The 25,478-nt window shown below is 38.8% G+C and overlaps 1 protein-coding gene across 2 annotated transcripts in view; it reads left to right on the top strand.

Annotated features, from left to right (window-relative positions):
• The window catches only part of ABCC4 (ATP binding cassette subfamily C member 4 (PEL blood group)), a 256,495-nt gene that overhangs the window by 179,847 nt on the left and 51,170 nt on the right, over positions 1–25,478 (top strand). Inside the window, exons 21-26 of one of the 2 annotated variants that reach the window (XM_075199901.1) lie at positions 3,956–4,106; positions 11,539–11,658; positions 13,964–14,074; positions 18,242–18,342; positions 19,942–20,133; positions 22,383–22,538. In XM_075199901.1, the coding sequence (XP_075056002.1) occupies positions 3,956–4,106; positions 11,539–11,658; positions 13,964–14,074; positions 18,242–18,342; positions 19,942–20,133; positions 22,383–22,538 (831 nt within the window). Of the gene's footprint in view, positions 1–3,955; positions 4,107–11,538; positions 11,659–12,011; positions 13,705–13,963; positions 14,075–18,241; positions 18,343–19,941; positions 20,134–22,382; positions 22,539–25,478 lie in introns of those variants that run through there. The other variant, XM_075199902.1, reaches the window with a different exon arrangement.

The following is a 25,478-nucleotide window of genomic DNA, read 5'->3' as shown; positions in this document are numbered from 1 at the left end:
AGCCAATTTCAAAAATGTCCCCAAATGTCCCATAGCTGGGAACTTTCTAAATAAGCATACATACAGTAGCTTTTAAATTCACGTTAATAGGCCAAATTATATGTAAATGTGATGAAATTAAATGAAAAATTGCAAGGTAGTGGAGGGTCTCAAAATGCTTTGTAAGTCTGCATTGGACACTACTGTTGTAGAAAATAGGCTGTGATTTATCTATTTTCAATGAGTATTTAATCCTTTATGCTGATTATTTATCTTACTACATTGTTTTCAATGACATAACGAAAACGTTGCATTGCTTTTTTGTACCTTAGAAAAGAAATTGTGATAAGAGGCAGCAGAATAAAAACAAAAAACGAACTTGGGAGGAAGTTCATGGAGTATATGTGAGGTGTCCTGCAGCTGCCCTCAGAAGCATCTAGTGATTTAGTAAAGAAAGCAGATCTAAAAAGCCTTTATTTTAAAATCAACAGCTTGACTAATTTTAAATAACTGACTTTTCAGATGCTTTCATCACAAACAAAAGCTTAATCCTGGGACTACTTGAGCCAGCAATGAAGGGTATGGCACAGACCACCAGTGAATGTGCCATTCTCCTCCCTCCCACTCCCCACCACACACAAATGCATTGACTGCAGCTTTATGAAGTGAAAACACTGAGGAAAAGGGAAATGTGAAGGAGCTGTCCACAGTTATTTGTTTGAAAGAATAGCTCTTGCATCTGGACATTGAGAACAAAAAGTGCTTAAGACAAAAATAATAGTTGAGGTCATTCACTTGCATAGGAGCAAAAGACTGGAAATGCTGTGCCTTGTTTCACTACCACTGACCCTTGCATTTTATTGTGTGGAAATGTCAGGGAAAGTGTGTAAAAGGAATTTTGTAGTAACAATGACGTTGTCATTTTGTTTCTTTTAGTGATCTGTTTTGTGCGTTTTTTTTTTTGTTTTTTTTAAACAAACCTGAGTACTTAGGTTGCTTTTTGTTGTTGTTGGTTGTTCACATCATTTTGGTTTCTTTGAATACCCTATTATTGAATTATGAAAACAACAAGTCAGTGTGATGTTTGTGAAACCAATGTGCACATTTAAGAAAGCAGAATAAAGAGTAAAGTCACTTAATACTGAATGGGTGCAGAACTTCACATTTACATTAGTGAGAAGAAAAGTTTTGTGGCCATTTTTACGTTTGCATTATAACAATTACATGAAAAAGGGTTCGGTCAACAGTCGCCTCTGATTCTGCTGCTTTAGCTTGAAAAGTTTCCCAAAAACAGGATCACAAAGAAGAGAAGAGCTGTGGCAGTTAATCAGTTTGAAATCCTTGGAGTCTGCTCTGCTTGTAGTCAAAGGCCTAATTTGTCATTCTCAGCATGAGAGCGACAGTGGTGCCATTAAACATTAAAAAGAGGCTAATCGAAGCACTCGGGGACTAAATGATCATTTTAACACTATCATTTCTGCTATCTTTGTTGTAGGCTTTAAGAAGCTATGTTACTTGGGTTGTAGATTTGCATTTTTCATTGACTAATTAAATATTTTTAGTACACTTTTTAAATTAGCGGATTCATGGGCTAAAATTTATATAGTGATTTAGAGCCTAACATTACTTTACTTCAAAGCTGCAGTACAGATGACATTCTGTTGACTGTATGGCTGTTATAACATGTTGTATCTTTCTTGTCAGGTAGCTGTCTGTTGTGCTTGGTATTTAAATTATACTTTTTATGTACACTTTAAAATAAAAATTAATTATCACAGTCCTTTTAGAAGTTGACTGTATATTTAACTTTATATAATACATATTTAATATAAATACATGTATAGTATCCTGTAGAAGGAGGTATATTCAGTGAGTTCTGATGTCATCACTATTCATTACAAATACGTATATATTTTATGTGGGTAAACATACTCGATTGTATAGAAAAGGGATATGAACATACCTTCTATCTATAGTGCCACGTATAAAAGCATTTAGACATGGAATTCCTCATTACTTTTAATATCTTTATGAATTATACTCCACTGTGCTATAGTTTTCGCAAAATTATTGGTATGAGTTTTATAACTTAGGGGTTTATGATATATCTTCCATTTGGATAAAACTTGTCTAATGGGAAGCAAGGTATAACTTTGCACTGTGAACACAAACCCTGGTTTTTAAAGCAGTTGAAGTGAGCTATATAGCCTGGCAAGTTGTATTTTACTCTTTCCCCAGTTCTGGACGGAAGGAAGCTTTATTGATGTCATGGTCAGCATTTTATCTTCTGATTTAGTCACCTAATGGGAATAATTGAGACTGATTATTACCCAGCATAAAGTAACTATGGCCAAGGAATGCATAGTGTCAGGAACCTGGAGCTACCTGCTGATATTGGCACAGCCCTATCTGGAGGCGTGGAGTCTAATGCACCTCTGGTCTTCACCAGGGTATACCTGCAAGAGACCTGCAGGTCACGGTTCTCCAGGAGGGCAATCAGCGAGGTAGATCGAAGTAAACGGATAGTCAGGGAAGCCAAGGTCAAAACGTGCGGTCTGCACAATACACGAGGATCTAAAAGAGTAGTCAGACAGGCAGGGGTCAGATACCAGAGTGGACTTGCAGAGCCAAAGGGAGAATCCAGAAGCAGTTATCAGGACATGCCAAGTCAGGAACCGAAGAGACAGACAAAAAGCAAGATAGTAGCATGAACGCCTGAAGCTGGTTAGACCTAATACTCTGGCACCCTAATGGTGCCAGAGTCATCCTTATATAGTGCTGGAGAAGGTTTAATTACCAACAGTGGGGATGTCAGCAGCTGCCTCTTGGTCTATGAGTAGCGTCCTGTTGCCTAGCAACAGGACAGACATGTGCAGAATGAGCGGTCGGGCGTAATGTGTCTGGGCACTTCTTTGGAGTGTGAAGACAACGTCCCTGTGTGGAAGAAAGAGCACAGGGATGGCGCCTGACACAAAGCAATTTAAGGCAACAGTGTGTGGAAGGAAAGATGGTTTCCTAACGGTGGGTACATATTCCAAAACAACCATTGTATACATACTATTATTGATTTTAAGTGTGGTTTCATGACTATCAGGATTAAGTCAAACAAATACCAACAAACATAAACTGCTGGGTAGGTTTCCATCGCCATCTTCTCTAAAAGAACTGGAGGTTTTCCATCTCAAATAATGTTTCATTTATTTCACTAGAAATAATTTAATATGATGTATATTTTAACTAGCATTAGAACTGTTCTAGAGGCTAAATTGTGGCCAACATTTCAATTCATTTAATATTTGTACACTGCCTGCTAATATGTAATGCCTGATATTTAGTGCTGCCTACAACCACCACAACTTCTTAGAATATGATAGTTAATAACTGGATTTGGAACAGGATGATGGATGAGGAGTAGTTGGAGATAACCAGGGCTACAAGCCTATAGATCATAGTGAAAATTTGCCTAACCAAGGCTAGAATCCCTGTATTCCTATTAGGCAAAACTTACTTTATCATTTATTCCTTCTCCTCCCACCTTACCTACTGACATTTTCTATCTAGTGACTGTGACTCCATGTATGCAATATGAAGGACGAGTAAGATTCAGTTGACATTTTGGTGCTGTAAAAATAAAGATGGCTGCTGGCACCTCTCTACTTTGGAGAGGACACACAGAGTACTTTTCCATCCGTGGTTCATGAGAAGTATGAGTGGGTTTTGGTAAAGGATTAGCGCCACAATTGCATTTTTTTTTTTTTTTAAATGTCTAATTTTTGCTTGCCATTAGATTCAATTTATCTTCAAATTAGGATATTTTACAGATTTTCAGTTTAATGTACATTAATTTTTTATGTCATTATGGTGTGTTATATAATTATGGCAAAAGAGAGCTTGGTGTATAGTTTGAATATACATAGGCCTTAATGTGATTAGTATAAACATAATTATACAGCATTGTTTATTTTATTTCTTTCAGGTGTTTCTCCAGATTTTAGGTGTGATCGCTGTTGCAGTTGCTGTCATTCCATGGATTTTAATTCCCTTGCTTCCTCTCGTGATCATTTTCTTTTTCCTGAGGAGATATTTTCTGGAAACGTCCCGGGATATCAAACGGCTTGAATCAACAAGTAAGTATTGTACAAAAAGTATTTCAACAAACCAGCATATAACCTATTGGCAGAAAATGTTACCATAATGTAACCGGTGGTAGTCACCATTCCGATTAACACAGACCCTGACTATATCTACGGAAAAATTTGGAACACTGAGAGCGACTTAAAAAAAATATAGACTTACCAACAAATATATACAGAACATTTCCGACCTGGCTTTAACTCAGCTCCTATCAATTGCGACCAAAGAAAATGCCTGCACGTGGAATTGACGTCATTTAACATAGCAACACTAACGTTTCGGGTATTAAAGTGAGTCAAAGCCAGGTCAGAAATGTTCTGTGTCTATTTGTTGGGAAGTCTATATTTTTTTTAATGTCTCTCTCATAGTGTTCGCAATTTTTATGTAGATATAGTCAGTGTCATTATTATTGTAATCGTTAAAACGTATCACACCCAATTAAACACATTTTGAGCAATAAATATTACTCCACACAATTGATCGTATCTACGACCCAAATCCAGCAATTTTCCACACTAAATCCTATGAAAAGAAAATGACTGACAAGCTTTGAAATGAACTATATGTAAGGGTAGCATCACGTGATTTTCTAGTCAGAAAAGCTGTGTGTTTTGAAGTTCCATTATGACACACAGCAGTAAAAGGAAACTCTTTTTTAACGTCACATTCACACAGCTGAGGTACTCCAGTGTTACTGAGAAACAGTGTTTTCCTTTCATGTCTGTGTCAGTATGAGAAAATTCAGAATGACATTTCAAAATGTCAGAGGCACTAAAAACATTATCCATTTTTTTCTTACCCCCTCTGCACTAGAATAATGACTGCTAATGCTACTAGGAGCTCAGCTCACCCTGTGGTGTTACAGTCCTACCTGGGAAGGGTGGGAAACAGGGACCTTAATAAAAGAATTGTTTTATTATTCTCTGTACTTAAAATCAACTATTGTAAAATGTAGTTGAATTGATTCCGGGAAACATAGTCAAAAAGTTTCTAAAGATCCAGGGGAAAAAAATAATTGCCTTATTGCTCTCTACTCCATATTGAATGGATCACAGAAGTTAGTAGAACAGACACTCAACTTGTGTTATCTGAAACCATGAAGGGTGAAACTTGAATTGGGCTTTGTAAAAATTATTTTGAGTGATTTTATGTAAAATTGTAAAAGGTAGTAATGTACATAATTGGTAACTTTTGCCAAAATTGGAATATTAGTTGTGTTGTAGTCACCCTAGATAATGGTATAAAAGAATTGGCCCCAAACAGTTGCGTATGAGACAAATGCAATGCAGAGTTCAAATTGGTACTTTGTTGATAGTGACTGTCAGACATTCTGTGAGAGAAGGGATAGACAGGGAAGTCCCTGCAGTTTTAAATGCTTGCCTGGCCTCTTGCTGCAGTGGTGTATGGGTAAATGTAGAAATTAAAGGGGTAAGCTATGGAAGCATACTGCATAATAGGACATTTCCTAATATGATAAAAATGCCTTAATCAATGTAACCAACTTGCGTATCTCACTATCCATTTTGGTAAAAATCCTTTAATGTTAGATATGAAGTTTCCGGCCTGTCCATTAACCAACAAAAATGTAATGTCCCTTAATGTAAACTGCAGTACTTACATGCTCTAAATTCGTAAAGTGCATTTCCCATTTGATATAGAACATGAGTATCTAACATGTCAAAAGTAGAATTGCCTCTAATGTTAGCAATTTTTACCAAGTTAATTATCATTTCCTTCTGAAGGACTTGTGGAAAATGTTAGAGCATTGGTCTTATTTAAACTTATCATCCACAGGGAGTAGAGGTGTGCTGCTCATAGAAGTGTGGTGCTCATGACACAGCTTACAAAGATTATTATTTCAAAACTCTACTTACGCCTATACCAAAGTTTATATTTGCTGATCTACAGCACAGGCTCAATGAATTTATATGAGCAGACAAAACACTAAGGGCCTGATGCAGAGTGGGCCACAAATTGGGAGTAATTTCTGTTTCAAAATAAAAGCTTGCCGTATAAATAGCGTGCGTGTGCTGAGCTGTACGCATCTTTATATCCATGCAAGTCGGCACCAGTAGCATGTGTGCCCTATTTACACCAGGTATATATCATAGACACTTATGTCTCACTTGTACCTATCTATTTCTTTTATGTGACATATTCATTATTTGGTATCAATAAAACATAAAAAAAACCTAATACAACAGAAACAACTACCTGTCTCGTGTACTCATCATCATCTTCCACTATTTCCACCAGCCCCTGACTACACACAAATACAGCTTTCTCAGGCATATATGCATCTGTATCCTGGTCCACATGCATTTACAGTTGTGAATGTCGGCAGTCACACTGTCAACTTTTTTAAGCGGTCACCAGAATAGAAGTGTCAGTATTTAGCCTGGTGATATTTTCACCTGCGTGACTGTCGACATTTCTATTATCTCAAATATGCCCACATCCTCCCTGCATATTTATTTTGGTTCTAGGTGAAAATCTTTGACCATGTCCTCATCAGAAATAGTGTCCAGAATCAATAAGGTGTGCCTGCTGGAATGTCTTACTGCTGTATCCAGAAATGCTATAGGAAAATCTCATCTGCAGATAGTTCTTTAACCCTTTGTTCCATTTTAACATACGTTAAAATTTTATTAAGTATACATAAGGAATATTGTCACTGTATTATTTTTATTGTTATTTTTCATTTTGGGTCATCTTCTCTATATGTAGAAATATGTTTGTACATTGATGATGTATTCGGTGCTTTAATAACAGTGTGTGTGCTCATTAGCCCACAAAACTGACTGGACTCATATAATACTTAACTTGAGCTTCAAGTGTCCTATCTAAATAAGAGCCCAAATTCGCCACAGTCCTTTTAAGGTTTTAAAGACTTGTTAGCTACCTGTTCTACCTCCCCATGGAACACCATATTTATACTTTATTAATAAATATTCTAATTCAGTGTTGTTTCTTTTGTTTGTTTCAATGTTTTATAAGGAATGTATAGATCATTTTTAATTTGCGTAAATTATTTTAATTTAACATTTTCTGGTATTGCTTTATGTGCTCTACTTAAAACACTTTTAATAGCTATTCAGACAATAAATAATGTTTTGTCTACTTTAAAATGGGAAATTTGACATGTGTTATGTTGCCTGGATCATGTTAGGTGATATTTATTTTTTATGAGAAACTGACCATTGAATAAACCGTAAAAAATACCAAGTGAAGAGTGAAGCAGCTATTGTAGCCTGAAAGAGCTTTTTATTGCCTCTATTGTAAAACTGTGCTACCTGCTGATAGGCACAACCAGTCACTGTTCCTTTTATCTGCCTTTAATAAACAAGCATTGCGCTCTCAGTGTACCTCTTATATTAATTGGTGCTGTTCTTCTCAATTTAGTTCTGTTATAATTCATAATATCAGGAACTAATGTGTGTTTGATACATAATGGATAAAGCTATTTATCTCCACACAGAACCGTAACTTAGAATTCTAGTGCCCTGGGCGAGAAAGACAAATGCCGCCCCCCTAGCCCTCAATTTTAACCAAATTAACCTAAAATATTCGTAAATTGCGCCCCCCTTCAGCATTGCGCCCTGGGCGGTCGCCCCTGCCGCACAGCCCTAGTTACGGCCCTGTCTCCACACTCAGAAATGCCTTTAACACATTTGAACCATTTCATTTTTTTTTACAATTTTTCATTAATAATTTTTACAATCAGAACCTGTTTTTGCTTCACACCTGTTCACACATGTCCCTCACTGACATTTAGTTACCTCTGTATATGTATCTGCTTCCACTTCAGTTATAGCATGGTTCAAATAGCAGAAATATGCTGTAAAATATGGAAGACAATCAGTCTTTTATCGATCTAACTTTTATAAACCTGATTAACCTCTTGTGGACTGCCAACGTTCTTTCTACATCATCCTTTCCTGCTTATTGTTCTCATACTATTTTGAAAGATAAGAGGCTTCCGCATCACGTGCTGCCTCTTATGACCTTGGTCTGTCGGATTAAGTAGGGATCGTGCAATTTCAGTCATTTGAGCACTGACTTTTGTGTCAAGTTTTGTGCTAGGAAATCTAGAAATGTTGTTTTTATGTCATCGGGATTTCATTTAGATGTTATGATGTTAGAGAAGTTTTACTGCTTTTATCTATTTTGATTTATTTTTTTAAAGTTTAAAAAATACCCAAAATTCTAGAGCAATATTGGAGTGAGAAATACTCAGGTCGTATCTACTCTGACAACAACACTATTAGATCCTGCGTAAACTAGAACTAATTGCAGCCTAAATATAGTCAGTTGTTTGAGCCAGATGACACCAGAGCGAATACTATTTATGTCCAAGTAAGCTTAAAAAAAATAACAAAAAATGTATGAAACAAAATATTTTCTTCCCGAATACCCTTTCCAGCTCAATAAAGCTACTTTAGGTATCGTCACACTCATGTGCAACAATGTTTGAATGCCTCCTACAATTTCCTAAATGGTGCCAATCCAACCTTATTTGATCTCCCATCCTGAGCCTTGTCCCATTTTGCTTCAACCTTAAGAATCTGTGCATGTGTGTCCATGTGAAGTGATGTCATGAGGTTGAAAAAAAAAAAGTATTAAAATTAAAATGCAGACTTTTGTTTCAGTATTAGGCCTGGTATAAAGTGCACAAATTTGGCATCCCTAAAATTGCTTTTGAGATATGTTATTGGGTTAGAACTAATTACGTAGCTAGGGAAGTATCATGTAAATTTTTGCCAGTTAGTCGCTATATTTTCTACCAAAATGGAGCTCTACTAGTTATACAAAATGTAGAAATAACCTAAAATGCATTTAATTACATATACTATGAGCTAAAAGGTTATTCTTGGTGAAAGGCAGAAATTGAAAATTGTGCTGGTCATGCAGGGTCAAGCTACTATTATCTGATTGTTTAACTGTTGTTCTGGCACATTGTTGCTGTACCAGGTCAGTAAATACTTATTTAATTTTTTTGTTTCTGTACACTTTCATTGTTTATACATTATTGTGTGTTATAAATAAACAGAATTGACTGGGTATAAGAAATGGAGAAGAGGTGTTTTGGCACAATGGGATGGTGAAATGCTTTAGACTGAATGGGAAGTATAAGTAACTATTACCATTCCGGTGGTGCTTTTGCCAGATAGGTGCCAATGTGACTTCTCTCCTTCTGTCTTCCAAGAGTATCACCAACTCTGATACAGAGGGAGGCAAGACCCCTAAACAGGACAAGACCCCATTATTTGGACACTTTTAAAGAAATGTTCTTTATTCGTGGGATTGAGGAAAGGAATTTTGAAATGATTACTATATGGAGAATAATGGATAATAAATTTATATAACTGTACTGCTATAAGAGTACCTGCCTCCGATCACTGCCTGTCACATCCGGGCGGGCGGCGCAGCTCACTGCGGTCATGTGACTGTAGGCAGGTACTTTAAATTCCCCTCTGCTATTTTAGACGCCCTCTGACACACTGCCTGTGTTAGTCTACTACCTGGCTCTCCCTGTGTTCCTTATTGGTGTATTATGATGATTCCCTGTGTTCGACTTTCTAGCTTGTTAGACCACTGTCTCTGGTGTCCTCTGCTGTCTGTGCTCCTGTGTATCTGACTCGGCTATCCATACTGACCACTCTGCTGTCTGTGCTTCAGTGTATCCAACCTGGCGTTCCTCCCTTTGATTACGATTTCAGACTCTCCTGTGATCGATGTTTCTTCAGTGTATCCAACAATTGTTCCACTGATTACGACTAAACACATACTGAGTGAGCAAATAAACTATTAAAAAAGAACTGTGCACAAAGGTGCCATAACAAATAGCAAATAGACAGATATAGGCCTTCATTTTTGAAACTGTGCTTGAAAAATGACTACTATAATCTTGGTTTGTTGCTATGTGTTACATTACACATTAAAACATTGCATCATGGTCTTAATTAGCCTCTTTGTCTTTGCAAGAGTGATATTTAAGGACATAGATTCAGACATGTCAGAGTGAGCCCAAATGCTGAGGGATGTTTAATATGATTAGCTGCTGCAAAGGAAGCCTAGGATCAGCATTGAGTCTAGTGTTAGCAAACATGCGACAGGAAATTGTTTTGGCTGGCATTAAACACATTTTAATTCTGTTATATCAGAAGAAAATTACTTGATTAATATGGTTTGCCAAAATTTGTTCAGGATCTTAAAGTTGCGCTATCGTCTACAAAAAAATGCCACCAATGAATGCTCTGTAGTCTTAATAGGTATGTTCTCTTGCTGCTAAGTTTCAGTCTCAAGTTACAATTATGTTCTCAGTGTCTCTTTCCACTTTTATTTGGCAAGTAGGAGGGCACTCTTTAGAGGTAATTCACCTGGTCAGGACTATGGTGTTTCTTTTTGCTGCCACTTTTCCAAAGGAGTCAGCATTAAGGGGACAACTTGGTGGGTTTCGTTGCTCCTAGTCCTAGTAGAGTTGTGGTAAAGTCTGTAGTCTCCCTTGGATGTTGATTTAGTGGTAGATGGTGTCTGCTGTGTAGTTTTTGGTGATGCTAATTTCACTATCATACTGGCCTTCCCCTCCCCTGATCTTTAATCCTCCACTGTGCTTTACTCCCTATTACCCCCCTTGCACTTGCTTCCTTCTGATGATGCTTTGCATTTCTACATTGCTCTACCTGTCCTCCAATCTTGTCTGCCACAAAATATTAACTGTTCTTTAATTACTCATGTTCATGTTTTTTACAGAACCTTTCCTCTTTTTTCTACTATATATATATATATATATATATATATATATATATATATATATATATATATATATATATATAAAAATATATATATAAAAATATATATATATATATATATATATATATATATTTACTCTTACGTTTCACTTCTTTCTTATGCTCCCTATTCACTTGCTCCTGTCCTGCTTCCTCCCGCTTCTCTCCCTGCCACTGTTTTTTTACATTCTCCTCTCTTTCTCTGCCCCAATTTCTGCTGCTTTCACCTTTTATAGGGTCTCCCTCACTGGCTCTGCTCTAAATGGTGCTGATCACTGTGAGGCTCCCACACTTCGTCATTGGCTTTTGTAAAGGGTCAATTGGAGGCTCTTTTCCAGCACGAGGGGGGAAAGGGGTTCCGTCTTTTGACAAATGTGTCAGCTCTTTCTTTGTTCACCCAACTGCCTCCAAGCAGTTCACTACCCAAGGTGTTTTAAAGAGATGTACTTTTTCCTATATTTACAATGATTGAAATCATTAATCTTATATGTGCACTTTATTGACAATATCAGAACAGCTCCTTGCTGTTTAAAACATGGAACATCAATAAGCAGCAATTCAAAATATGTATCAGCTATTTTTCTCACATAAAGAAGAAGTGATCCTACAAACATTATTTACCTTACTTTTCTAGCTCGAAGTCCAGTGTTTTCCCACCTATCATCCTCCCTTCAAGGACTTTGGACAATCCGGGCCTTTAAGGCAGAGCAGCGCTTTCAACATTTATTTGATGCACAGCAAGATCTTCATTCTGGTATGTGTTACTTTTATTTGTCTCTGAGCATTGCACAAATGTACAAAACAAGGAGGCCATATCACCATGTGCAGGCCATGTGCTGGAATCTCTGTGGTGGGTACATAGGGCCGTAGTAGCTATTGCTGACTTACTGAATTAAAGGGATAAGTATCATTAGATATGAGTTGGTGATATTAAATGTATTTTAATGGCATTTTGTGCATTTGCTGTAAACATGTGTCAAACATGCATGACTGTAAGGAGGTCACTCCTCATTACTATGAATAGTAAATAAGGGAAATGGGTATCACAGAAAGTTAAAGAGCTAAAATTGCACAAAAATATACATATATTTTTCCTTTTTCTCGTAGAGTAACAACTTGACTTCACGTGATTCATATAAAATGTTCAGAATGAAGAGTAACAGGAACTGGAATAGATAGTTACAATGAAGATAAAATGACCATAAAAATATAAAACACATTTATATGGAAACACTGTTACATTTATGAATAAATGCTAAATTTAGTGAAACAGAAGCAGAATCCCCATTTTATAAACTTTTCTTTGGAAGAGGGCTCTTTTTTTACAATAATAAATACACCACAAGCAGGGCACAGTGTATACAAACTACAACCTTTAATAGGGATTTACACTTTCAGATTACTTTAATGTATTTGCCTGCATATGCTTTTACTAAATACATATCCATTTCTTTACATCACCAAGCAGTCTCATTTATTTCTGTTACCTGGGATACAGTTTTTCAACTTTTAATTGAACATTAGGAAAATGATCATGCAATCAAATGTGAAATATGCTTCTTGCCGTATCCACATTTGCAATTAATAGGAATAGCCATGGAATGTTTTAAAGGTATCCAATACCCGTAGGATTTCATATTGGATTGCCCATGTATGTACCCAGGTTTTGCGGGACAATTTCCTTTATTCATTTGACATTACTTAGAAGGCATCACAGATTGTCTGTTCCTTACCCCTACTATAGGAAGGACATAAAGACGACTGTATGAAAGGGTAATAACACTTTTACCATAGTATAGCTTAGGTGAAAACATGTCCTCTTCCTTATGTGTCCTTGAAATGTGGTGCTCTAATGCACATTAGTGAAAATAAGTACATTAAGCTCAATCTTTCAAAAACTGAATTAATAATATTCCCATCCAAATACAGAAGCTTCCTGCCTGACATTTCTATTTCTGTTGATAACATGACCATAAATCCCACCCTGCAAGCTCACTGCCTAGGTCTAATCCTTGACTCACAACTGTTGTTTATTCCCCACATCAACTCTATATCTAAATCATGTTACATACACCTAAAGAACATTTCCAGAATACGCACATATCTCACACAAGACACTGCAAAAACATTCATTTGTGCACTCATCATCTCCCGCATCGACTATTGCAATTCCCTCCTTACTGGTCTTCCCAAAGTCAGACTTGAACCCCTACAATCTATTTTGCACGCAGCAGCTAGATTGATTTTCCTTGCAAACCATTCTTCCTCTGCTGAGCCACTCTGTCAGTTTCTACATTGGTTGCCTGTATTTCAACGAATCCAATATAAAATTCTTCTACTAACATACAAGGCCGTCAACAAAATTGCACCGACATACATTTCCTCACTTGTCACAAACTATCTCCCAAATCTACACCTCCATTCTGCACAAGATCTACGTCTCTCTTGCACTCTCATCACATCCTCCCATTCCCGGTTACATTACTTTTTCCGGGCTGCACCCACTTTGTGGAATTCCCTCCCTCGCACAGTAAGACTTTCCTCTAGTCTTCAAATCTTAAAGCGTTCTCTGAAAACCCACCTCTTCAGACAAGCATATGATATTCCTCAACCACCATCTTAATCTCCCTAGATTACCCTATTACCACTCTCTACACAGCTAACACAACACAACAACACTCAATACTTTTACCTTTGCATTCTAGCTGGTCCATTGTGCAATATGATGTAGCACATGCCCTTGTGTTTCAAACTCCCATTGTCCTATAGATTGTAAGCTTGCGAGCAGGGTTCTCTTACCTCTCTGTCTGTATGTATTACCCAGTATTGTCTTATTAATGTTTGTTCCCAATTGTAAAGCGCTATGGAATTTGCTGGCGCTATATAAATAAATGATGATGATGATACCATTTAGCATAATGAACGGGGTCCTCTGTTTTCTCTTTTCATTTACATTTGTGACAGACATCGAAAAACTTTAGTTTATAACTAATCAATTAATTGTTTTATGTGTGTCGTTTTTGTTACACTTTATATTCAACTAATCGATTTCTCTTTAGAGGCCTGGTTTTTGTTCCTGACCACTTCCCGTTGGCTTGCAGTACGTCTGGATGCCATATGTGCCTTGTTTGTGATAGCCATTGCCTTTGGTTCCATAATTCTTTCAAAAAGTAAGTTTTGTATAAAGTTGTAAGTTTTCTGGAGTTAAATAATTATGTATGTAAATCTGCATTTTATTTGTGCTGGGACCAAACAACAAATAAATGATCACAGCCGGTAATATTCCTTGCAAGACATGTTCTCAGACCAATTTCATAGATGGCACATGCAGATGGTTATGCAAGTCATGCTGATATGTTAAAGGGAATTCTTCATTCCATATGTAGTTATATAGCTTCCTCTCCGAGGATAAACCTGTTGTCTGTAAAGTCTTACATTATGAAATCTAAACCGTGTCAATTCCTCTGCCTTCACTGTATAGCTTAATTAAGTAGTGCAGCAAATTATACTCAGTGATTGGGTCTTTTCTCTCCTAAGACATGTAATTGAAGGACCAGACCTATCATTTAGTTCTTTATTTTATATAGAACAGCTTCCAACATACTGGAATCCCCTTAAAAACTTAGCAGTCTGAGTGGAGCATTTGGCGATGCTCAGTCTCTGTATATAATGTAGCACGTATTTACTATGTAGCTGTTTTATATGACCTCTTTTGCACATACCATTAGTCATATAGCATACTGGGTAACAATCATTCAGGTGAGTAAATAGTTACGGTCATGATTACTCTGCAGGATGCTAGCTTAGCCTTTCTTTCAGTGCCCTACAATGTGTAAGTATACCTAAAATGCCAAGTTTCTAAACTCCTCCTAGGATGTGGGATTTTAACAAATGTACTTGCGTTTTAAGTTTATTTGCTTTCTAAGCAATTATCCCTGTATACTAGAGATGCTCACTTACCCCTGTGAAGTGGTTTTGGTTTTGGATCTGGATTTTTATAGAAAAAATGCTAAAATCGCATAATTTTGCTCTTTTTTTGATCCTACATTATGATTAACCTCAATAACACTAATTTCAAGTCATTTGCAGTCAATTTTGACCACCTCACTGGTCACAATATTATTTTCATACACATTTGGACAAATACTGTAGCGATCTGGCTGGATGGTAAGCGACAGAGCAATGACTCAAACACACCGCAGTTCCTACCACATCTATGACACATTGGCACACAGCAGTGGCAGAAAAGAAAAGTGGGGCAAGATGGAATTGTCCTTGGATCATGAAACCAGTTATGGTTCATTTGATCGCTCAACCTGTTTCTTGGATAAGTGAGGTAATTCTCCAGCTAATACATGGCAACTGACACAAATATCCCCCTCATCCTGTTGTAATTCCAAAGTGACATCCTCAATTTGTGTATCACCGGCTACACTCGGGCTGTTCAGACACACATCAGCAGAAATGCTGAAAGGGGCCTTTTTTATGGGTACACTATCAGAATGGTCACGATTACACACAGCACTCGTGGATAGACTCTCTTCAGGGATTGGTGTCATCTTTGAATCTGAGCATACATTTTCCTCTAATGCCTTACTGTTTTCTTCCAGCTCGGGTTTTACACGTAAAAGTATTTGGGCACCACTTTGGAATCCAAATTACTTGGCCTTGCTTGGTCACGAGTGACCTTACAAGAAGATGCCTCAGTAACAGTTTTAGATCTCGCACTCGTAGAGAAAGGCGAAGGCCTCATTCTTTCTTTGCCACTGCGTGTCGATTGGCATGTTGGCAATTTTTTTTTCCGGCAGATAACTTTGCCTGGATTACAGTTTTTTTTTTCTTGACCACAGTAAAAAGTGTTTTTTTAGATGTTTGTTTCCCTGGCTTAAAAAGACTATGTACTCTTACATAGGCTTTACCAGATGACGTGCAGGGATTACTATCATCAGGACTGGTGGCAGCAGCTGATTCCTGCTCTTCTGTGTACTGCTGTGAATCAATTTGGATAACACTGTACACTTTTTGGTGCAAATTCAGAAGAAAGGCCTTGAAGGACTACTATTTGTATTTCAGCAATGAACATTAGCAACATAGCTCTCCTTTTTGTGTTACCTATATAACACTATAGAATTTTACTGTAGAATTACACCAATTTGACAGCACTATTTTTTTTTATTTTTATGCATTGAGAATTACCAATGCAGCTCTCCTTTTTGTGTGTTACCTATATAACAAGGTAGAATTGGACTGTAGAATTACATCAACACTGTAAGCACTATTATTTGAAAATTTCTGCAATGAGCTTTAGCACTGGAGCCATGGAGCTCTCCTAAATGTCACAGATTACTTTCTACCACCCTCCTCTTTCAATTCTCTAACTTTACCTGCTCAACTGCTCTACAAAAAACGCGAAAGTACCTAGCTGACTCTGCTCGGTACTCGGATCCCCTAAGTTCGGGTGTGTTCGTTTGTCTAGGAACCGAGCCTGAGCATCTCTACTATATATTTGTCTTTTGTTTAAGTCTGTTGTTTTAATGTGGTAGATATGACCAGGCTAATCTTAAAAGATAATTCTACCCAAAGCTGAAAATTTGGTCTTGGATGGATTTCATAGTTTGATCCTGAAATATTACTAAACTGGTACCCCCAACGTCTTGTGCATCCAGATCTGCTGTTATCAAATATTAATAGCATAAGTACGACTTTTATTAGTGATTTATTTCTGTGTCTGACCATATACCAAATTAAAGGTCTTGGTCTGTAGGTTTTCAGAAAAATATTGGTGTTGTGATTGGTTGCATTGTTTCGTAGTTATTTTGCAAAACGACCGCCTGCCATTTCCAACAATGCATTTTCAATGTGATTGGTGGAAAATGACACGGTTTGAATGTTCAATTTTTTACATGTACACATTGGATTTTAAAATGGGTAACAAGAATAATTTGACATATGCCAGTGGAAAAATATAAGTATAACACTTTATTTTTTATATAAACATTGGTAACAAGAGGAGTTATCAATAGCACTAGAATCACTTCAGGGTTTTTTTGTAACATTTACTTGTGGAAAATGTAACAATTTGGCAATATACCTGTGCATCTGCTGCTAGCTCTGGAACCTGGGGCAGTTAGTGGTCTCTCCCTTTGCTCCTGCTGGGTGACCTGGAGCATGTGACCTGCTGGGTGGTCTGGAACCTGTGACCGCTATTTGCAGCCACATATATCAGCGCGTCTTGTGGGGACCATGCCCATCAATGTAACTACATTGGAAGAACTTATACATATATTGTAGTGTATACAGAAATTCTTTAGTTCCTTTAAAAAAGTTATTGAATTCTGTTAATAAAGTAATTTAGTCATTACATTTCAGTTTAATTTAAGGCGGTTTCTCAAAATCTGGATCCTTCATGAGCCCCTTTATTTGTGGTCCAAGAAATGTCCCCTCTTTTTATTTTTGCACCACTTATTCTAGGCAACTTGCTTTTTAAGGAAAAGAAAACCTTGGCCATTACTTTCCATCACTTTGAGCAAATTCTTCATCAAACTATGTTTGATATGCAATGGTGGAAGGTGCATTTTCTTGGGGTTCACAAGAGTAAATAAGCTAAAAACAGTTTAAAGCTCTATTGTAAAATTTACAGATTTAGTCATACACATAAGATTCCTTTACTTTATTTTCTGCTTAGATTATTATAATATTTTAAAATCAGATTATTTTATGTTGGGGTTTTATTAAGCTTTATTCGTGAAAGTGTTCCATGTTTACAGCTTCAACACCCACTTATAGAGTCAGCACTGACATTTCCTTATTATGCAATTTGGTTATTGTAAAAAGAAAAATGGATACTGACATTTTACATTTTGGGGGAGAGGAATTAAATGTTCTTATTTTTAAATACACAGCTAAACAAATCCTTATTTATTTGTTTAAAGATGTGTGGCTTTAGAATATAACTACCATCAGTGCATAAATAGTGAGCAAGCAGTCATTGAAATATGTAAAATATGCATATATGTTGAAGAATACATATACAGAATACAGATACATGTCCTCTGTACAGAAAATGACAGTCTCTTTTTATGTTTTAATTTGGTCTTTGTGCAGCAAAGATAGAAACACATAAAGTGTTTTAAACAATTTCAGTTCCTGTGTAGAAAAAGTTTCCTATACAAAATGCAAGTAAATTGTGCAGTCAAAATCTAGTTTATAGGCACGAAATAGATCAATCAGTGGATTGCAAATTCTGTCAAACTAACATATACTAATGGCCAATACATGTAGATTTAGGGGCTACATTCCTCTAGTTCAAGCTAATCTTTATTCTTCTATCCCTATAGGTCTTGATGCAGGACAAGTTGGTTTAGCATTGTCTTATGCCATTACAATCATGGGATCATTCCAGTGGGGAGTAAGGCAAAGTGCCGAAGTTGAAAATCTGGTATGTTGTATTTTTTCGTGCTTTGGATATTTGTCAGTATATGTAACATTTTCCAATATTAGTTTATTTATTGTAAAATATGCCAATTAAAGCATTTTATACTGGTAACCAAATACTGCTCAGTTTAATAACACTGATTGGCATGATAACTCTTCTGGGCTTCACCTATGGATGTAGGTGCTCCCATTCTAACTGGAGAGCAACACGTTTTGTGTAAACCAGTCCCGGGTCATGCAGGGTTTGTGTGTGTGTGTGTTGCAACCTTCATTGACCACTTTATTAAATCTAAGAGCATCATCTTTTATTCTTTCTTGATCTGTGGTAGTCCAAAGGGAAATAAAAATGTTTTTTTTGTTTAGATCTCTTGTAGTCAACTGGGGAAGAGAAACAAAGGAAAAAATGTGTGCAAATACTAGCGTTGCCTGCCGCCAAATGATCAAAGAAGGCAGTCCATCGGACTCCCTTTGTTGTCAACCACTCACTAGCGGTTTGCCACAATGCCTGCTTGAACTGTGGGACTCACTGACATTGAGCAAGCGGCATACAAAAAATATGTTGTGCTGCAACCACTGGCAGACGCATGTCTGGACGCAATTGTGAGTGAGAGCTTAGACTAGAATATGTTTTGTTTTCCCATGCAGTTGCATGCATTAAAATGCAAATCAGATGCAGTTTTTTTACACTAGTGGATAAGGGTCCTAAAGGGGGGAATTTGAACATGTTGATTACCATACTTCCTCCAAACTCCTTATACCGTTAGGGTATTCACATTACCAGATATCACACTTTATTTATGGGCAGCACGGTGGCATAGTGGTTAGCACTTCTGCCTTACAGCACTGGGGTCATGAGTTCAATTCCCGACCATGGCCTTATCTGTGAGGAGTTTGTATGTTCTCCCTGTGTTTGCGTGGGTTTCCTCTGGGTGCTCCGGTTTCCTCCCACACTCCAAAAAAACATACTGGTAGATTAATTGGCTGCTAACAAAATTGAACCTAGTCTGTCCTTCTGTCTCTGTGTGTCTGTATGTCTGTGTGTGTTAGGGAATTTAGACTGTAAGCCCCAATGTGGCAGGGACTGATGTGAGTGAGTTCTCTGTACAGCGCTGCAGAATTAGTGGTGCTATATAAATAAATGGCGATGATGATAAGTGTTGTACATTTGGTTACTGTACATCATCTGTTCATTCTCCAGTGTATTAAAAGGGTTTGATGCCTGTGGGGACTTTTCATGCTATTTGCTTACAATAGGGGTTACTGTATCTACTCCGGACATTCCTTGTTTAAACTTTAAATTGTAATGGTTGTTTAATTTTCCCAGAAATCTGACACAGGAAATGTACCACACGTTTTTTGTGTTTAGCAAGCTCTCTTAACCCAACAAAGTACATGCCATCACCAAAATACTAACTAACTGTTCTAGCTTTTTTATTGTTTTATGTGTGTATTGATTTTGTGGAGTTTTATTTAAAGGAATTATTGTTGTTTAACTGCCATTTCCTAATTACTCTTGTGTACATTCTTGTTCAGACCAACTGTAGGCTAATTCTAGTGAATTACCCAATATTTAATGTTTTTGGCCTTTTTTTTGTTTCTGCAGATGATATCTGTAGAAAGAGTTATGGAATACACTCAACTTGAAAAAGAAGCAGAGTGGGAGTCTAAGAAGCGTCCACCTGCTGACTGGCCTAGTAAAGGCATGATAGCATTTGAAAACGTCAATTTTGGGTACAGCTTAGATGGACCGCTAGTATTAAGGCATTTAACTGCTTTAATCCGACCTAAGGAAAAGGTATTTTTGTCAATAATAAATTCCATTCGAAATAAAGAACTATTATTGACTATAATTGATTTTCATGACCTGAATGTCCGTCTGCTCTCTTGCAGCCATTATGTTTGTTACGGTATACAATATAAAATTGTGACAATAGTCCAGGTGACTACACGTTTGAGGTACACCTGTATGACTATTTATTTACATTATACAGTACTGCTCGATTGAATATGTACTGTACTATCCTCAGAGTGGATAATAGACTAAAAGTAAATATCACCTGCATGAATGCAAGATCAGAAGAAATCCATTGTGTTCTTAGTTTAAAAGCCCTTAATGAGCAAAGACTGTTTCCCAGAAAGTATTAAGGAACTCCAATGAGTAACATATTTGTAGCGAGCTCTTCCTACTAGCTGAATCACTAGGGTTCTGTGTCTGGATCCCCACAATTTATGAGATAAATAACTCCAGAACTTGTTAATTGGTCAGTGCTCCTTTTGGAAGAGGCAGGAGAGGTTTGAAGTTCAAGTACCCTGATATCTCAACTCTTAGTTGTGTGGGGAGTGCTGAATAGATAACTGAACAACCATTACAGCTCTTTCAACACAAGAGGTGTTAAAGTGCTTGAAGTTCATACTTAAATTGAATCATGCAAAAGGGCAGTGATCCTTAACACACCAGCAAATCTACAAACAAATGGCTGATTAAGATTAAAAGAATCAAGGTTTTGCAATGTCCAAAGTGAGTGAAAGTCAAGACTTCAGCCCCATTGAGATGCAGTGGCAGGACATTAAGAGAGCGGTGCATAAACAAATACCCTTAAACATTAATGAACTGATGCAGTGTTGTAATGAGTAGTGGGTCAAAAATCCTCAAATATGATGCAGGAGGCTGATAATTATAAATCATATTATAGTACAGGAGTTGGTGAGAAGTAAATGATTGTTAATTATATCCTGAACTGTAAAAATGCTGATTTCAAAGAGGATGTACTTTCTTCTTCACATCACTTTATGTAATATATATGGTGATAAGTGATTGGAACTTGACATTGGTAGCAGTAGCGGCTTGTCATGCCAGCCCACTTATATAGTGAAAGGAGAGAAAGTGGAGGCAAATGGGTGGAAAAAATAGGATAGTACTTAGAGAGAGAGACAGGGTCAAGAAGTGTTTCCTTTAGGATTGTTGGGATGAGCGTGCATTTAAAAAAGGATCAGGATGTACTAAAAAAGAATGAAAAAAAAGTTGGAGATATGAGCTAGAGACAAACATGCAGTGGCGGGAGCTAATGAGATTTATGCAGACACAGTGTATTTGGTTATGGTGGAGAAGGCGCTGGTGGTGGATTGGTTTGTCCACTACACTTCTCATAACGGGTTGGGTACGAAATGGCGACAATGAAAATGTCGCCATTAAAAGGTTGATATTCAGAATGTTGACATGTTTATTATGGCGCCACAGTTAAAATGTCGATTTTGTGACTGTCGACACAGTGTCGACATAATGCAATAGATTCAGGGCGGCAATGCCGCCGCCTCTAAATTAAAAATGAATAAAACATCAGTAAATTAAAAAAAAACACCCGCCCTACTGCTGCCAACCTAGGCTGATAATAGCAAAATCATGGTGCCAAGAAGCGTGGTGTCCCCCCAATTTTACTAGTAACAGAACTAGGCTTTGCTAGCCGGGGCTGTTGATACTATAGCAAGGAAAACCTCAGCATGGGGTCCCCCTGCCATAATTATAAACAGCCCCAGGCTGGTCAACACGGGCTGGATTCCCTAGGTAGATCGGGTCCACAGAAAAAAAAAAATGACCCCCCCCCCACTCCCTAGCGGTATCCAGCCCCATGCTTAAAGCTTTAAGGCTCTTCCCATACCCTTGGGCAGTGGGTGTGGGTTAATAGTAAAAAAATAATCGCAATTATAAACCATTTTGTCTCTGTTGCACTTCAGTTGCTGCCATTTCGACTACATCCCCTCATAAGGCCTCAGTTGAGGAACTAGATATAGGGATGATTATACTGCTACTTAAAGCTTCTGCTTGCTTGTCATGAATGGCTAACTCTGAATTTAGAAGATTGTTAATTTTAAATATATGAGTTGCAGAGACTGTAATTGAGACCCCATACAGTTTCATACAATACATTTACCTAATTGGGGCAAATTTGTTTGTTTTCGTAAACCTATTGAGATCATTTGTTTGGACAGTGGAGCTCTTAATCTTAGAGAGTTCAACAATGATTAATTTCCCTGACTGCTTTACAGATTGGTATAGTAGGAAGAACTGGAGCTGGAAAGAGTTCCCTCATTGCTGCTCTATTTCGACTTGCTGAACCTGAAGGGAAAATTTGGATTGATAGGCTATTGACATCTGAACTTGGCCTCCATGATTTACGGAAGAAGATGTCCATTATACCTCAGGTACCTTTTGATTTTCAGCTTGTGAAAATTAGCGGTTTGTGTTCTTTTTAGAACAGTAATTGTAGACACGTATGCCTATGCACAATGGAGGTGGCCATTTAGCAGACTGGAACAAATATTCATAGGAATGCAACCAATCAATGAACCAGTGCCAGATAGCAGATTTGGTGAAGAAGTTTATAATTATAAAATACATTGAACGGATATAGCCCACAAAGGCATTTGATTGGCTGCTGACAACCTCAATAGCCTAAAATGAATTGCACCCCTTTTTTATTTTATAGTATTTGCCCATGAGTATACATTTGTAGCACATGTCCCTCTTCATATAAGCAGTTATAGCAGCGCTAATATAGTTCATGCAGTGCTAGCATTTCCCACAGCTATAACCATATTAGAGTACATAGTAAATTGCTGACCAGTACAAACTTTTGAGAATGATTTACAAACCTGTTATACAGTATACGTCCATTAGAAGCAGTAAAAGCACAGGGCTCAAACTTTTATTTATATTATCAATATTTCACAGCTAGAATGTTGGGTTTCATATCCATGGCCATAGGTAAAATTGCATGGAGTTTTAATAAATTCGTAATATCCTGATATTGCTACTATTACAGGTTTGAGAGGGGAAGGCCTAATTTGCTGAATGTATGGTGTAGTGTACTTATTAAAATGAAACGTATTGACATATATTTCACAGATTAGCTGAAATCAGTGGTTCCCAAACTTTTGCAGTTCGTGGCACCCTTAGAGTCTCCATAATTTTTTCAAGGCACCCCTCCAAAATAATTACAGAACAGTCCTGTTTTAGAAGTAGTTGGGTCAAAAAAACATAATAAGTATTTAGGTCAGGACAGAAATACTTATCTAGTTGTATGCAAAAATAATACGCATAGATCCAAGGAAAAAATAATATTTTTATATATTTTTTTCAATTATATTTCTGTCAAAGAATAATTGACAACTAACTCACACTGTGACCTCCTTCATCTCCACACACTCTGCCCCCTCTCACGCTGCCCCGACTGCCCCCTCTCACGCTGCCCCGTCTGCCCCCTCTCACGCTGCCCCGTCTGCCCTTTCTCCTCTCTCATGCTGCCCCTCTGCCCTCTCTCACGCTGCCCCTCTGCCCTCTCTCACGCTGCCACTCTGCCCTCTCTCACGCTGCCTCCTCTCACACTGCCCTCTCTCACGCTGCCTCCTCTCACTCTGCCCCGCTGCTCTCTCTCACACTGCCTCCTCTCACTCTGCCCCTCTGCCCTCTCTTACGCTGACTCCTCTCACTCTGCCCCTCTGCCCTCTCTCACGCTGCCTCCTCTCACTCTGCCCCCTCTCACTCTGCCCCTCTGCCCTCTCTCATGCTGCCTCCTCTCACACTGCCCCTCTGCCCTCTCTCACGCTGCCTCCTCTCACACTGCCCCTCTGCCCTCTCTCACGCTGCTTCATCTCACTCTGCCCCTCTGCCCTCTCTCACGCTGCCTCCTCTCACTCTGCCCCCTGACCTCTCTCACTCTGCCCCTCTGCCCTCTCACGCTGCCTCCTCTCACACTGCCCCTCTGCCCTCTTTCACACTGCCTCCTCTCACACTGCCCCTCTGCCCTCTCTCACGCTGCCTCATCTCATGCTGCCCCTCTGACCTCTCTCACGCTGCCTCCTCTCACGCTGCCACTCTGGCCTCTCTCACGCTGCCTCCTCTCACTCTGCCCCTCTGACCTCTCTCACGCTGCCTCCTCTCACTCTGCCCACTCTCACGCTGCCTCCTCTTACACTGCCCCTCTGCCCTCTCTCACGCTGCCTCATCTCATGCTGCCCCTTTGCCCTCTCATGCTGCCTCCTCTCACGCTGCCCCTCTGCCCTCTTTCACACTGCCTCATCTCACGCTGCCCCTCTGCCCTCTCTCACGCTGCCTCCTCTCACTCTGCCCTCTCTCACGCTGCCCCTCTACCCTCTCTCACGCTGCCTCCTCTCACTCTGCCCCTCTGCCCTCTCTCACGCTGCCTCCTCTCACTCTGCCCTTTTACTCTGTCCCCGTTGCCCCCTTCTCACTATGCCCCCCTCTCACTTTGCCCCTCTCACTCTGCCCCTGCCACTCTGCCACCCTCTCTCACTCTGCCACCACTCTGCCCCACTCTCACTCTGCCACTCACTCTCTGCCCCTTTCTCTATGCTTCTCTCTCACTTGGCCGCCACTCTGCCCCCCTCCGCCACTCTGCCCCCCCCTTAGCTACTCTGCCCCCCCCTTAGAGACTCTGCCCCCCCCCTTAGCTACTCTGCCCCCCCCCCCTTAGCTACTCTGCCCCCCCCTTAGCTACTCTGCCCCCCCCTTAGCTACTCTGCCCCCCCCCCTAGCTACTCTGACCCCCCCTTAGCCACTCTGACCCCCCCTTAGCCACTCTGACCCCCCCTTCACCACACTGCCCCCCCTCTGCCGCGGCCAGCCAGAGGAAAAGAAAAAGAAAAAACACTTACCAATCCGCGCGGCGCCAGGACCCAGCATCCTCCTCTCTCCCGCAGCTTGTCACTGACTGTCGGGCGCTCTGCAGGAGAGAGAAGGATGCTGGATCCCGGCCCCGCGCGGATTGGTAATTTTTTTTTCTTTTTCCTCTGGCTGGTCGCGGCACCCCAGTGACAGCGCCGCGGCACCCTTGGGAGCCGCGGCGCACACTTTGGGAACCGCTGGCTTAAATAAAGAAATTAATAATTAAAATATTAATATGGCTAAAGTAAAGATGCTATGTTCTGTTTCTTCTATCCCATTTATTTCACTTTAATGTTTGTAATCCTACCCTATGCACATAAGTTTGTCATTATTTATTCAGTGATTTGCATTGTGGAAAGAGGTCTCCAAATGTGGAGAGCTGTGAATATTGTCTTCTATCTGTGTACGTAAAATAATAAATTTAAATTTTTTGTTTGAAATTTCTTGTCCTGTTGTAT

Source organism: Mixophyes fleayi, chromosome 2 (genome assembly GCF_038048845.1).
Source record: "Mixophyes fleayi isolate aMixFle1 chromosome 2, aMixFle1.hap1, whole genome shotgun sequence".
In the NCBI taxonomy this organism is placed as follows: domain Eukaryota; kingdom Metazoa; phylum Chordata; class Amphibia; order Anura; family Limnodynastidae; genus Mixophyes; species Mixophyes fleayi.
This window is presented reverse-complemented; position numbering and strand designations above follow the sequence as displayed.